General features: G+C 43.1%; 1 protein-coding gene across 3 annotated transcripts in view; it reads right to left on the bottom strand.

Annotated features, from left to right (window-relative positions):
- ACSF2 (acyl-CoA synthetase family member 2) overlaps window positions 1-14,909 on the bottom strand; it is a 720,413-nt gene that overhangs the window by 378,759 nt on the left and 326,745 nt on the right. For all 3 annotated transcript variants that reach the window (XM_085617105.1, XM_085617107.1, XM_085617106.1), the window contains exon 8: window positions 9,704-9,852. In XM_085617105.1, coding sequence (XP_085473231.1) covers window positions 9,704-9,852 — 149 coding nt within the window. The remainder of the gene's footprint in view (window positions 1-9,703; window positions 9,853-14,909) is intronic.

Below are 14,909 nucleotides of genomic sequence, written 5' to 3'. Positions count from 1 at the left end.
AGAGTCACATCTTGAGCTGTGAAGCAGCTTTTTTAAAGCATGTGCAAATATGCAATATCGGTGAAAATTATTTTTGAAAATTGATGTTTTAATGATGCATAGTCAAAACTGATGAATTTATGACGTTGCACTTGAAACTAATTTACTGAGTGACATTGAAATGTAAAACTTACTGTGAAGTAGTTACGCCACACTTTCATGAGATGCCAATAATTTTCATATGGATGCAGTTTCTGGTGTTCTGCTCATCTAACTCTTGCTTATCCCACCTCCCAATCACTGTCCAGCTGCAAACAATCTCTCCTCTTGTTTCCAGAGCACCAAATGAATGACATCAAGGATTCAAAGATGAACAATTGTGTTAGGAAGTGTGTATTGTGGATGAAAGTCCAATTGTGTACCCAAAGTTTCATATTCAAGGAATTTCCCTGGAAGTTCCATTGAAGGCTTGCTAATTCTATGAGCCGTTGTTTAAGAAATGTTTTCTTTTTTGCGGAACATCTCTGGAGTGCAGCTATTGAGAGGGTATGTGGAAGATTTCTCTTACCTTAAGAAATGGGTTAGTGCTAAAGATTTAAAATATTACGCTGCTATTTCTGATTTGCCAATGCGACCCTAACCATGATCCACCATGCTAAATTTATTATTAGGTTGTGTGTGTTTTTTTTCCCTGAAATTCAAACCTATTGAGCTTTAGAATTGTGGGGGAGGTGGGGAACATATTTATTGTTGTCTATAGGGCTGTTGCTGCCAAGGAGATTTTTCATTTTTTATCAGTCAGTATTCTTTATGAGTTTGACTTGAGATTTTGTCTAGAGTGGTCTGTTTGGGGCTGAGTTTCATGGCTCTGTATTACTGTATTTTGGCCTTCACGACAATCCATATTTTTTTCTCTGTACAGCATTTACTAATAATTCTATAATAAATGTATTCTGCCTTAGTTTTGATCCAAAACTCAGACTCAGTTATAAATGCTTCCTCATTTATTTTGTTTTATTCTGCTGAAATGTATATTTTTGTATGAGGAGTGTAGTCTCTAACTGCTTGATCTATTAGAGTTTCTGGAGCAGAATTAATTGGGTTAAAATTGAGGTGTTTAAAAATTTTGAGGTTTAGGTGAAGATTGGGGTTCAGCTCTCTCAGGCTGTATTATTGAAAGATAGCCTCTTAGGTCAGATGAAAGTGTAGGTAGAAGAAAGAGCATGCCCTGTATCTGAATGCGGGCTGATGAATTGGTTTACGAAAGTTACCCTCCCAGTGTCAATCCATTCTCTTGTGTTCATGAGGCAATATTCTATTGTGTGACTGGCACACAAGTTACTGCGGTTAAGTTTCTTCTACGACCTGTAATAAAGACCAGGGCGGCCATACACATGCATTTTGAACTAAGCATCTTGTCATACATATTTCTTAGGTAACAAGAGCCCACACCGTGTATCTTCTGCTGTTGTGGAAGGGCTGGTTTACAAACTGTATGTGATATAGGTGCTGTGTGTAAATTAATGTAAACTATATTAAAAGCAGGTCTGCACAGAAATAAAGGGTGCAACAGTACACAAGGTTAAAGGAAAGTGAAGAGTGGCAGGAGAGGTCATGGGGGGACAAGTGCCCAGAACCATGAGAAGGTGGGACACCCCCCAGCATTATCACTTGAATGTATTGCTTTGCTCTGGACAATTTGGACACTGAAGAGAGTGTCTCATACCAAGCACTGAAGACAATCTCATGCTTTGATTATGGTGTGACGGTGAGAGCTGCAGGGCGTGGCCAAGCTGGTACTTGCAAGGATAAAGTACAAAAGATAGCTGCATTACTTCCGAGTGTGTGAAAATGCGTCCAGTACTTAACTACTTGATTACTTCAACTTCAAATTTACTTTATTCGGTATCTGACAATACCATAAAAGTAAAAAACAGCCATTTAAAAAAACCATCGATAAAACACTCTACATTTGTTTAAATAATTAATAAAATTTTGTACAAATATCAGTGCGAGACGTCGTAAGAATACTACTAGGTCAGACTAACAATTATTTTAAATGAGGCTCCACGTCACAGTAGAAAGAAAGGATATGGGTTTCTAGACCAAAACAACGAAAAGTCCAACCTACAAGAGGGAATATCATTACCCAATTCAGCAACCAAAATCTATCGTATTTCTTAATCTCGCGGCCATACTTAAAAAAATCACAGTGCAATAAAGTGTACTTGATTAGCTATATCATGTTAGAGCACTTCAACACACCTGTAGCCCAGCATTCTCAGCTGCCAGATTTCTCTGTGCATAACCCTACAGACCTCACTCAGCAAACTGAGCAGGATGAACAACACATAATGCAACCAACAACATATCTTCAGTTAACTAACAGCGATTGTAATTGTATTTACATAGCGCTTACTATCCCTGACAAGACATTGAAGCACTTTACGGCATACAGCAAGCTACTCTGGAACCCAAGGTTAGCAGTAAATCCAGTGGCTATTGCGGTTAGTCATAGGCTCTAAAGGAAAAATGACATGCATTTACTCCAGTGACTTAGTGATAGATTATATTAATGCTAGTAGTTTATATTGATGCTAGTTAGGTGTGATCAGTAGTGGGGCTATGTGGTTTCAGGTGAATGGCTGGTGAGGTAGACAGGCAATGTTATGTAGATAGATAATGTTAGGTTGCAGGAGTAGAGTTTTAAAGAGGAGACATTGTGATCTATGAAATGTGGTATCAGCCAACTGCAGAATTACAATAAGAAGGATTAAGGCAGACAGGCATGGGACTGAGAAGAGGCTGTACTCACAAATAGAAGGTATGAAGAGAATGGAAGTTAAGAAGAGGATCACTCTGAAAATAGAAAGGAGAGGACTCAAGCGGAGGTAAGTCAAGGTCATTTGTTCATGGAGGGTTTTAGGAGTATAGTGGAAGAAGGCTTTCTGAGATAGCAAGAAATCAGAGGATGTAAGCTGTAGAAAGAAACATTATACATAGTGCTACATATCTGCGGCTGACAGCATAAACCAGTGATTCTGAAGTGTATACATCATGTAAACATTAAAAATCCTAGCCTGCCAAGCCTTGGACAGCACTTTTAAACTTTGTCTGGTTTATCCCAACCTTAGTATATGCTTAGTGTATGCTGCATAAGGGGAGTTGGCACCCAAAAATAAAAATGTCTAATTTAAAGAGCTACCCTCACTATTAATAATAATAATAATAATACAGAATTTTGTATAGCGCGAACAGCTACCTCACGAGGAGGTGTCCCGGCGCTGAGAGAACAAGTGTATCAGACCATGGAGGCTGGAGAGGGTAGCATTTAGCGAGACTGGGTAAACAGCCAGGTTTTCAGCAGGTGTTTAAAACAGGCTTCAGATGGGGCCTGTTGGAGGGTGATGGGTAGTGAGTTCCATAGATTGGCCACATTGGCCGAGAAGGTTCGTCCTCCCAGCCGGGCTCTTTTTACTCTAGGGGCTGTCAGACGCACATGGTTGTTGGATCTGAGCGAACGAGATTGGGAATACCTTGGAAGTCGAACTTTCAGGTAATTTGGGCAGTTTCCATATAAGGATCTGAAGGCCAGAGTGAGTGCTTTGAATTTTATTCTACTAGCAACTGGTAACCAGTGAAGGGAGAGGAGGTACGGAGAGACTGAGTGCTTGAACGGAATCCTCATTAAAAGTCTCGCAGCCGCATTTTGAACCAGTTGTAGTTGCTGTATAAGGTACTTTGGTAGGCCCAAATACAGACCGTTGGCGTAATCCAGCCTGGATGTGACTGTGGCGTGGACTACGATTTTTCGGCAGCTGACTGGTAGAAGTCGAAGAATCTTACGTAGATTCCTCAACTTGCTCATACAGCAGCCAGCAACTTGCTGTATGTGTGAAACAAAGGACAACTTATCATCCCACCGCACACCTAGATTTCTTGCAGAATGGCTAGGCGAGGGAGCTATACCCATCTCTGCCGGCCACCATAAATCAGATGGTGGGGGGGGGTCTCTGCCAAAGAAGATCACCTCAGTTTTACTAGTGTTGAGTTTTAATTTGTTGGTGTTCATCCAGCAGGCTACGTCTTGTAGGCACCCCTTAAAATTTGAGAAGGATGCCTCTGACACTTCTGAGTATGGGAACACCAATTGGGTATCGTCGGCGTATGAGATTGCCTTGATCCCCCAATTGGCGATCAGCGTAAAGAGTGGAGCCAGGTAGACATTAAATAAAAGTGGGCTCAAAGCCGAGCCCTGTGGGACGCCACAGTTCAGTGCTTTAGGTGTAGAAAAGACGTCCCTTAATGCCACCTTCTGAGTTCTTTGAGTCAGATAGGACTGTAACCACTTCAGTGCCTGACCCTGGATGCCTATCTCCGCTAGTCGAGACAGTAGTATAGCGTGGTCGACCGTGTCAAAGGCGGCCGACAGATCCAGGAGCACCAGCATCGCTGAGTCTCCCGAGTCCATCGACCACCTTACTGACTCTGCCACCTCAATTAAAGCTGTTTCGGTGCTAAAACCAGGTCGGAAGCCTGATTGCGTCTCATGTAGAGTTTTGTTGTATTCAATGAATTGATTTAATTGCCGCTGGATAACTTTTTCAAGCATTTTGCCTGGTGCTGCAAGGAGGGAGATTGGACGGAGATTATTGAGATCCTTAGGGTCCCCATTAGATTTTTTCTTTAGGGGGAGAAGAGTGGCATGTTTCCAAATATCCGGGAACACCCCCGATGAGATGGACAAATTCCAAATGCGTTGAATAGCGGGGGCCACAAAATCAGCTATGCGGCTCCAGAGTTTAGGAGGGCAAGGGTCGTCTGGCGAGCCCGATTTGCAACGACTTAGTTCCTGCTTGACCGTATTTAGGTCTATTGAATCAAATTGTGTCAGGGTAGCATAGTTCGGTGTTAAGCCCGCTAAATCGGATTTAACCGTGGTCTTCACTGGCCCAAAAGACTCATATACTTTCTTGATTTTAGAGTCAAAAAAGTCCGAAATGCTGTTGCAGAACGAGATTGATGGGGAAACTTCCCTCTCAATACATATGGGTTTGAAAAATGACTGAACTATTTTAAAGGTTTCTTTGCTAGAATGTTCAGCTAGCTGAATCGAGTTCGCATAGTACTGTTTTTTTTCTTTTCTGATGGCTTTATGCAGTTTTTTTGAGGCTTCCTTATAGTAGGCCTTCTCTGCAGGATCATAATTTAGCCTCCAAAGTCGCTCCAACTTTTTACAGTGCGATTTTTGCACTCTGAGCTCCTCAGAAAACCAGGGGGCAGATGGGGAGTCTCGTTTGGACATTGTGGCTGTTGCCGGAGCTATAGATGTTAGCATATTCCCGATCCAGTCATTAAAAAGCTGAGCATCGGTGTCCGCATTGGAGGAGAAGGTCGGCATTGGCTCCGCTAGGTGTGGACCCATAGTGGCTGGGACCAGCTTGCTCCATTGTCTCTTCATGAACAAGCACTTACTGGTCATAGGTTTATCCGCCGTTACTACAAATTGAAATGGTATCAGGGAGTGATCTGACCAAATCAGGGGTAATGGGGTGTTAGCCATCATATTAGTGATGTTGGAGAATATTAAATCGAGCATGTGGCCCGCTCTGTGTGTAGGGCCCTCATTAACAAGTTTAAGGTTGGCTGAGTTCAGAGTGGACCTCAGTAAATCCGCTGAAGAACAGTCTGTCCTGTCCATGTGAATATTAAAGGTTTTCCTCTCACAAAAAATGAGTTATTTGGCACTGACTGACAGTATCTCACCAGTGTGCAGTCAGATGTATGCCCTGTCATCTAATCTCATCCAAGTATATGTTGTGTGTGTTAGTGTATGTGGCTATTGTAGTATATACAGTGTATGTATAAGCAAAGCAGAGTTATGGAAGTCTGTGGGTTCCTTTTTAAAAGCTCCTGGACTTCCTCCTGTGCACAAGATGGGGGTGATGTTGTTTCCACAAACAGTGGAAGTGTATCAGGAGCGATGGACCGGGGAGAAGTTTCAGGCAGTAAAGTGAGGACAAAGGCTGCTACGGAAATTCAATTAGGTCCTTTTAATTTGAGGGTGCTCATGACCATTCTTGCTGTAGCAATGCCACTTGCTGGACAGTGGAGGTGAAGGTGGCTGCAGTCACTGTAGTTCAGATTGAGAATGGTCTTCTAGGTAAAACCACAATTTTGTCTCCTTCCTTGTAACAGTCTTTATGGCTGTTCACAGCCAGGTGCAGATAGTTCACACCTCTTTGTACCTGTCTTGTGAGTGGCTCCAGGCTGAAGACTACCTTCTGTGAGGAGAATCAACCCACACAAAGGCTGCGTCTGCAGAAAAGGGTAGATAGGCAATTGAAAACATAAGCAAACCAAAACCCCTTCTCCTGCCTGCAGATTTCTGAAAGAAAAAAGCACTTCCTGATCTTCAGAGAAGTTTTAAGGGAAAACTTCAGGAGAGTCATTACGGCACTCCGGCTACAAGACCAAAGCTTGCGACTAGTCACGCTGGATATTTAATGCCTACTGTTTACATAGTGTAGGCACCGAACAGCATGTATTAAGGTGACAGAGGGGCATGGAGGGCAGTTGTATATTAGAAGAGTCAGACCATGGAGGGCCTTTACATTGTTTACAAATTAATGCATTTGCACCCCAGCAATTCTGCTTGGGTTAATGACAATTAAGAATACAACATGCCTCAAAAGACATGGTGCAAATCAATACAGAGAGTGTGGTGCACAAAAAGCTATCCTATCTAAAAATGTGAGGGCACAGTGAGATTTAGTGGCATTAAGATTAAAGAACAGAATGGTGATGTAACTACATAAGTAAACATTTAACATTATGACATCATAACCGGAGACAATGACATCCCACTCACAGCCTAGGCTATAGAATGACCAAATCCCTTGCAAATATAGCACAGCACTGCAAAGTTGGCATGCAGTCAATAATCTGCCCTCTGAGCAGCTGATGAGATCTTGCCAGAATCTGGAGATGCAGGCAGGTGGTTGATGCTTTCTGGCATGTTTGTACCGCGAGCTAGCAAATTTATGGCTCAGGATTAATCAAGTGTAAGGTATAGGCAGAACCCTCCTTTCTCCATACAAGAGGCCCCAGAAGAGAATCCTTAGATGAGAGCTTTACGAGCCCCCACTTGGCCAACGATCATGGTTGTGACGCAAGCTTTACAGACATCTAGGGTACAAAAGTGACATGGCCTGCCCTGCCAGGAGCACCAAACGCAACCACTGGTAAGACAAATTTCCTGGATTTCACTGATCTCCACAGCATCCATACGTCGTACAGCAGGCATCCCTGGCATTGTCGATCAACCAAGAGCCTAACAAAAGCATACATGCACTTAAGCACCTCACAAATAGTACCCGGGCACCCCAAAACCCGTGCATCTCAGAGAGATGGGCGCCGGGTCATCAAGAGGGATGTACCCTAGTGAAGTGCTTTAGGCACTGAGACCCTCAATTTGCATGCACGAACATACACATTCAATGCAGTGGCATCCTGCACGAAGCGGAGTTGGAGCTAGAAACCGGCAATCTTCACCTCCAACTCTGTCCACACCAGGCACCAAGGTAGCAGACGAACCACCTACCTGAACGTCCATGCCCCAGTGCCAGCTCCTCTTTTGAATGCTACTTACCCTCATCAGATCCTCAGCAGGGTCCCACCGAGCAGCCACAGTGCTCTATGAATATCCAGGGGAGGTTAGAGTCTCTACCTGCCCTACAAATACCATGCACCTATCTTGTGCACCTTATTCTTGAAGGGATTCCCCGCAGCAACTCCTGAGCTGTCACCCATCCACCCTCCAAGGCCCAAAGGGTTACCCACAGCCTCATCGAGTGATACAAGAATGTAAAGACCCCTTTGACTCACCATGCCCCACACCTCTCCTTAGCTCTGCCAAGCTCCTCTCCAGTGGCGTGCAGTGCACAGTTTCCATTGTACGACAAACAAGGCAGGTAACATATGAGAAAAGCACTGAATTGGGGGGGGGGGGTGGAACATTATAATTGTTACCTATTACAGGCCTTGGCTTTGGAGCAGGGAATCAATGCAGCCATAGAGATGGGGGTCTCAAATGGATTGGATACAGCCTTCTGAAACTCCACCCTTTAACCTCTTGAGTGCCCATGACGAGACCAGCTCGTCATAAACCCCGCCCGCTAATGAAACGCCCGGCACAGGGCGGGGAAAGATGCGGGCACTCAAGGGGTTAATGTCCAGACATTGACCTATAAGCGATCCATCAACACTCACTTCATGAACGGTATAGCTCAGGCTGCTATTAAAACCAATTAACTTCATGGAATGTTATCTTGTTCCAATATTGTCCTCCTTGGAGAATCCAAATTAGCAAGAAATTCCTATTCTCCTTGCTAAAGTCTCCTCTTTACAGCAATTATGCCTTGTATCCATTCCTCTCTGTCGCCCATCTCTCCTCATTGTCCAGCTAAATGCAATGCCATCCTCCAATGAGTTAAACCCCCTTGCGTCCTCCCTGACCACCACAAGACATTCACAATCTCACCCCACTCAAATCTCACGTCTCTTTACCAATCCAGACTCTCTGCTGATTTGCAAGTCCCTCAACTACCCTTGTTATCCAATACTATAAACACACCCATCTTTTGACCCTTCTAGACCAAGCAAGCACAATATCCCTCTGCCATACATCAGTAAAGCCATTCAAAGGCTTACCTAGAACAAACCTGGAGCAACAGTACCAACTAACCGTCCACAGCCCTCTACATGGGATTCTACTAAAAACTCTACAACAAGAGAATACTCACCCACATTTACAAGCTCATAATCTCTGCCCACCTCAATCATTCATCTTCCATGCTCATCACTCTTGGTCTCGCCACCTCGGCACAAGGTCACTAGCAGTGCACCCTCCTGACTCTTCTCTGACCTTGAAGATTATCCTTACACCTGATGCTCCTCCAGGTCCATGCCCATCTTACTACACATGGGCTTCCACAGCACTGGAGCACCAGTGATGGCCTCCAGTATATCAGTGGTGTCTCAATGCTTGGTAGTTTGAGTCTTGTATTTACTGTTATCCTTTCATTAAAAATAAGTCGATTTTCTTCTCTGCAGTTACAAACTAACTCCAAGCTTCACTCTCTGCCAGAAGATACAGGATGGAAGTTTAATTCTGAACATCTTCAAGACCAAGATAATTTGAGTCTATACATCCACTGCACCGACCTAATTCCACCCCTCCCTATCCTGTTGGACCTAAATAGTGGGTTTCATTTTGGTAGCAAAATGGAACTCCTCAACTTTTTCACCTCTGTCACCTTCTCAACATCACATATTCTGTGCCACCTCTCCATTCATTCTGCCAGATCAAACAAACAATTCTGTTCATCACATTGTACTGGGGAGGATAAAGAGCACTTCCACAACATCATATTCCAAGCAGGTCCTCACTGGCAGCCTGTTCCTTATGTAGTAAAAGATGGCAGGATCACAGTTATGATAAGACTGCAGTATGGGTGGACCGGCATTCAAGGGAGATCAAAAGCAATTGCAGCCCTTAACCCTTAGGGACACCCAAGTCACCAAGGAGGTAGATATCTACATCTACTTGGACACTTCCGCATAATGGGCATTGGATTTCACCAGTTACCATGTCACAATATGTAGCTCATAGCTCTGGCCTCTAACATACAGGCAAAAATCTCATGGTGAGAGAAGGACTCACTTTTCCTTTACGACAGCCTCCAGTGTGGCTTTGCTCTCGAAGGTTGGAGATGGAAAGACAACGGTGGTGCCATGAATGGCCATCACCATGGTACCTCCCACAGATGCCAAGCAATGGTACAGCGGGGCAGGTACGGCGCACCGGACATCCTAGAAAACAAAGTATTTAAAAAAGAAGAAACATTAAATAGACACAGTTGAAGTGAGAGCTGGGTTTAAGTAAAGAATATGGATGAAGTACTGGACAGAGAAGCAGGGTATTTGTAATAAAAATGAGGAACAAAGATCGAAGTGAGAATGGGAGAGTGGTGGGATACCTGATTTGAGAGGGAAGAAAGGATAAGTGCTCAGCTGGGGATTGAAAATAAGCTGACATTTTGAGAGGAAATATGGGTATGGAGAGAGGAGAAATAAGTGAAAGAAAGGAAAGGGTGGAGAAAAGGATTTCAGTCAGAACGAACATACACGATATGGGGTGGTCAGAAATAAACTAAGACTGGGAGAGAAAGGAGGAGGATGGAGGGGAGATAACGTGAAGAAAGAGGTATACAGAAAAAGAGCAGATTATAGACCATAGGGAAAGATGGTAGCCAGTGCATCCATTTTTTGTGATGCGTTGATAATGAGGATCTCTCTAGAATTGTGCTCTATGGATTAATTTTTTTCTGCTTGCTCAAAGCATTCTCTTCTCCTAATTTCTAATCATACTGGACATTAAAAAGCAATATGTCTGAAGTTATTCTAAAAATATGAAGCTAAGTTTCCCCATCCCTTAATGATTATACTGCAATGAGTTTACACGCCCTTCAATGTCATCCCAACTTTCTATTTGGGCCTGCATTCCCTTATGTTGCCTCATCTCCTTCCTACAGCTGCAGTGATGTTGACTGACAGAGTAGGTGCCATAACTATCACAAACAAATGAGGTATTACCAGAGACTGTATGGGGCTCTTCCGCCTGAACCCGACATTTTACTGTAAGGCCCTCATTCAGTGGTGTACGGTACAGGGGTCATGGTGAAATTGCATGAGATTTTACCCTTAACATCCAGTAAATCCACCTCAGTACTGTGCAACTACAAGTAAAAAGCCCACGGAATGAGGAGTTACCATGTGGGACTAATTATTCCAGATGTAAAACCACACTAAATTCTGTGAGGTTTCACACATATTATATTTACCGCTTGCTCTGAGTAGATGGTAAATGTACGTGGGGACCTTTGGGGGGGTGTAGGGTGTGTGACTGGGGTGGGGAAAGTATGGCCGGGAAGGGAAATGTTTTTTCTGGCAGGAGGGGAGCACTGTAGAGCCCCCACCTTGCCAGAATAAGAAAGGGGAATGAGCCCTGATAGCTGCTGCAGCCAGAGCGTCATGCTTTTCTACTGCGGGGCATTACCACACTGTAAAATCGGGTCTGGTTCTCCCACAGGTAGAAAACCCGACCCACTTGGTATCGGGCAGAGCTAATTTCCATGAGATTTTTCAGCTCTGTCTGACTAATAATGAGGGACTAAAAGTGGTGGGAGATGGAAGAACAGTGGAGGGAAGCCAACTAGCATAAGACAGTTAATTAGCAAAATTGAAGCCTCAGGGGCACTCAGTGGCAGCTTAAAATAAATGTCTTTTGCGGACTCAGTACAGCACAATATGGCACAGCCTTGTAACTCTTCAGTACAAAAGGGTGAGCTATCCATTGAACATCAGTCTAGCAGAGAGTTGACAACCCGGCTCTGGTCCGGCACCGCTTTCCGCAGACTCCAAGACGCAGGTAGGGAAAAGATTCGACCTTTGGGATCTTCGTCATCGATGACGGTTATTACTGTGGATCCTAGAACACTTGCGATACTATTTCAGCACAAATTGGGTTTTAAAATGTATAAAAAGAAAGAAAGAAAATGTAGTTTGACAACTACAAGCTGACGAAAGAAGGTGCTGCCCTTGGGACGTCACTAATTTTGCATCATTGGCAATAACCAGCCCCTCAGCTCTGGTGTAAGCTCCATAGATATCCTTCACATGAGGTGCCAGTACATCTCGTGTCTGATGTCAATGCCCTTATTAGAGAACGACTATCACTGCACCTTCTCCATAATGAAATCAAAATCAAGATGTTTAAGAAAGAAGAGCAAAGACAAGCCCTTAAGGGGGAGGAAAAGGTAAATCTACATGAGATAACAGAACATAATCTTGAGAACAGATGGCTCCATCTAAGAATGCTGATTTGCACCCAGACTATATACTAAGGAGCTCAGACAGAGTGGACTGCAGTGTGCCAACTTTCCAAGAGTAGAATGTGTCCTAACTGGGAAGCTGTTGCTGCCTTCCCCCTACTAGAGTAAGTTCTAGGATTTCCTGGAATAGGCAGTTGAAATTTGGGAATATAGGCAACTGCAGGAAACTATTGACCTGAGACAGTAGAGCAGCGTGAAGTACGGTACAAAGTAGTTCATTAAAATAGCACGCTTAGTCTTGTCTAAATTGTAACTCAACACTCGTTAATCATTCAAAGTCTGCCTGAATTGTTCTGCTGGGACCGTAGCATTAACAAAGAAAATTCAATAATGTCTGATTTAAATGGAAATCAGAAATTACCTTAATGAGGAGAGCAAGTGCGAGGTAAAACCCTTACCCATTTGGAAAATAAAGATAGCTCATCAATAGAAAAAGACTACATTTCGATAACATTTCTACCTAAAGTTGTAGCAATTAAAAAGATACGGTAGCTTTCACAACATATGGTTCAAGCCTGACTCACGCATGAGTTTGAAATATGGGCATATCGTCAATTATAAAGTAAAGACGTTAGAACTCTACTATTATAAGGTTATTACAGTCTAGTTCTGACGTCACAATGCCCGCTGCCAGAGCCAGCAGCCCAGGTGAAAGGCAGGTCCGGCCATGAAACATAACTGTAGTAGCTGTTCAGCAACGAAAAGGGAGGGTTGCTTTTCTTTCTTCAATTCTATTTTAATAGCTTATCATGACAAGCAGAGATAAATTTTTTAATTTTTGCACTCCTTAGATAGAGAAAAGCTTGAATCTTTCTGGATGTTTCTACACGTTCCGAGCTACTGCAGCTTTTTTTTTTTTTAAACTGACCTATTGAACTGTTTTTAATATAAGGATACTGCAAGTCACCTCGGAGCACCTCAGTGACTCGTAATATCCCTGAAATGAACGGCTGGGGGTGCTTTAACCCTTACATTCCAAAGAATGGGGTAATTCCTTACAAAGATCATGTTAAAAGACTCTGTTATGGATGACCTCGATCTGACCACTAATCCTTCCCAACATTTTATTTTAAACTTTGCACCAAATAAAGCCAAATAGAGAACTAGTTATAGTAAGGGAGGACTTGCTGGAGAAGGTTTCTTCCTTCCCTTACAGGGACTATCCGTGGACATCACTAGTAGATGGTGTGATCCTTTGGAGACATCTCTGCGGACTGTCTTTAGCTTCATCTCTAGTATAGGCAATAAATCCATCAAGCAGATGAAAATGTTCTACTTCAGCAAATGCTTCCCCATGGCTACATATGGAGCTGGTGTTTTGAGCTTTAAAGAAGTCTCTGGTTTGCAAATTGAAGCAAGTTGATTCTGTAGGAATTTGCTAGATTGTCACACAGAAGACTTCACTTCTGCAGTGAAGAGTTAGGACGTGAAAACCTAAAAGATAAGATCAAACTGGCCCCGATTCTCTTACAGATTTCAAACAGATAAACCCCAGTGGCTCACTTGAATAGGGCTTAAAGGCGACCCCAAAGAATGGCCAACCGAAGAAAATAAAACATTGGAAAAGGAATCTTCATAATATAAACCACAATGAACTAACTACCCTTACAATTATACCTTGATTCCCATAGACCAACGTGGACGATGTCAATGACCTCACAAACTTCTACAATACTTCCATATTGGAAATCCTACTCCATCGCGCCCCTTCAACAGAAAAATATATCCAATAAAAATTCAAAGCCCTGAGTTCAATGACAATTTGAAAACCGAAAGATGAAATTTAAGAATTGCAGAAGGAGCATTGAGATCTTCCCCATCCTTGAACTACTAAAATGCTTAAGAACAACGAGGACACATACAACAGAAGAATAAGAAAAGTGAAAGCTAACTTTTTTAGAACACAGCTTGACCAAGCCAGAAATAGACACAAAAAACTATTGGAAATAGTCAAACAGCAATCGCGCAACACATCAAACCCGTTAGAATTCGGGTTTAGCACCCCGCCAAATTGCGAAGAACTGGCCGGCTTTTGCAAGGACAAAACCACAAAGATAGAGAACGAACTACTAGTAGCAAAGGATCTACCTCGGACTACCCGATTCAGTTTCTCACACACTTCCCAGTATCTGGGAGGGAAGTAAACATCCGGGCATTCCTCCAAAAACAATGCCTCCTGGAACAACTTCTCCCAAATCAGTGAACATGACATGTACAAACATTCTTTCTTCGTTAAACCCATCTAACCACTTCACTGACCCTCTACCACCGCTCATTTTCAAAGAGATCATAACCGGTCTTCTCCCCCTATGGACCAAGATAGTAAACGCCTCACTTCATCAAGGCACTATCCCTGAGTGCCTAAAAGTAGGACCCTAATAACTTCCGACCCAGCTCCAACATCCCTACCCTGGCAAAACTCTTAGAAAAGTGTGTCCAGGGCCAACTCTGCAATCACAAACAACTATCAACTTCGATTAGAACCAATCAGGTTTCCGTCAAGATCACAGCACTAAATCTGTACTTACTCATATCGAGGATGATATACTAAAAAGGCTGGATCTAAATGAATCATGCCTTCTGATACTGCTTGATTTATCAGCTGCCTTTGACACCGTCAAACATGATAATCTACTGAACTTACTGGAAGAAAGGATGGGCTTATCAGAGGTCGTTTTACAATGGTTCTCGTCATTCCTCCAAAACAGATCCCCAAGAGTCAAAATGAACCAATATCTGTCCAAGCCCCACGCTACCACTCTTGGCGTTCCCCAAGGATCTGCACTATCACCCATTCTCTTCAATTTATTCCTGGAACCACTTGCAAACCATCTAAAATCTACCAACACCCATTACCATATGTACGCTGATGACACTCAGATGTATCTCAAAATTGCCTCCCCAGATTACATTATATCCCTTAATTCCATTTTACAAAACACACACCTCTGGCTCACGGATAACCATCTTAAACTC

Source organism: Triturus cristatus, chromosome 7 (assembly GCF_964204655.1).
Source record: "Triturus cristatus chromosome 7, aTriCri1.1, whole genome shotgun sequence".
Lineage (NCBI taxonomy): Eukaryota > Metazoa > Chordata > Amphibia > Caudata > Salamandridae > Triturus > Triturus cristatus.
The sequence above is the reverse complement of the archived record's forward strand: the minus strand, read 5'-3'. Positions and strand labels throughout refer to the sequence as shown.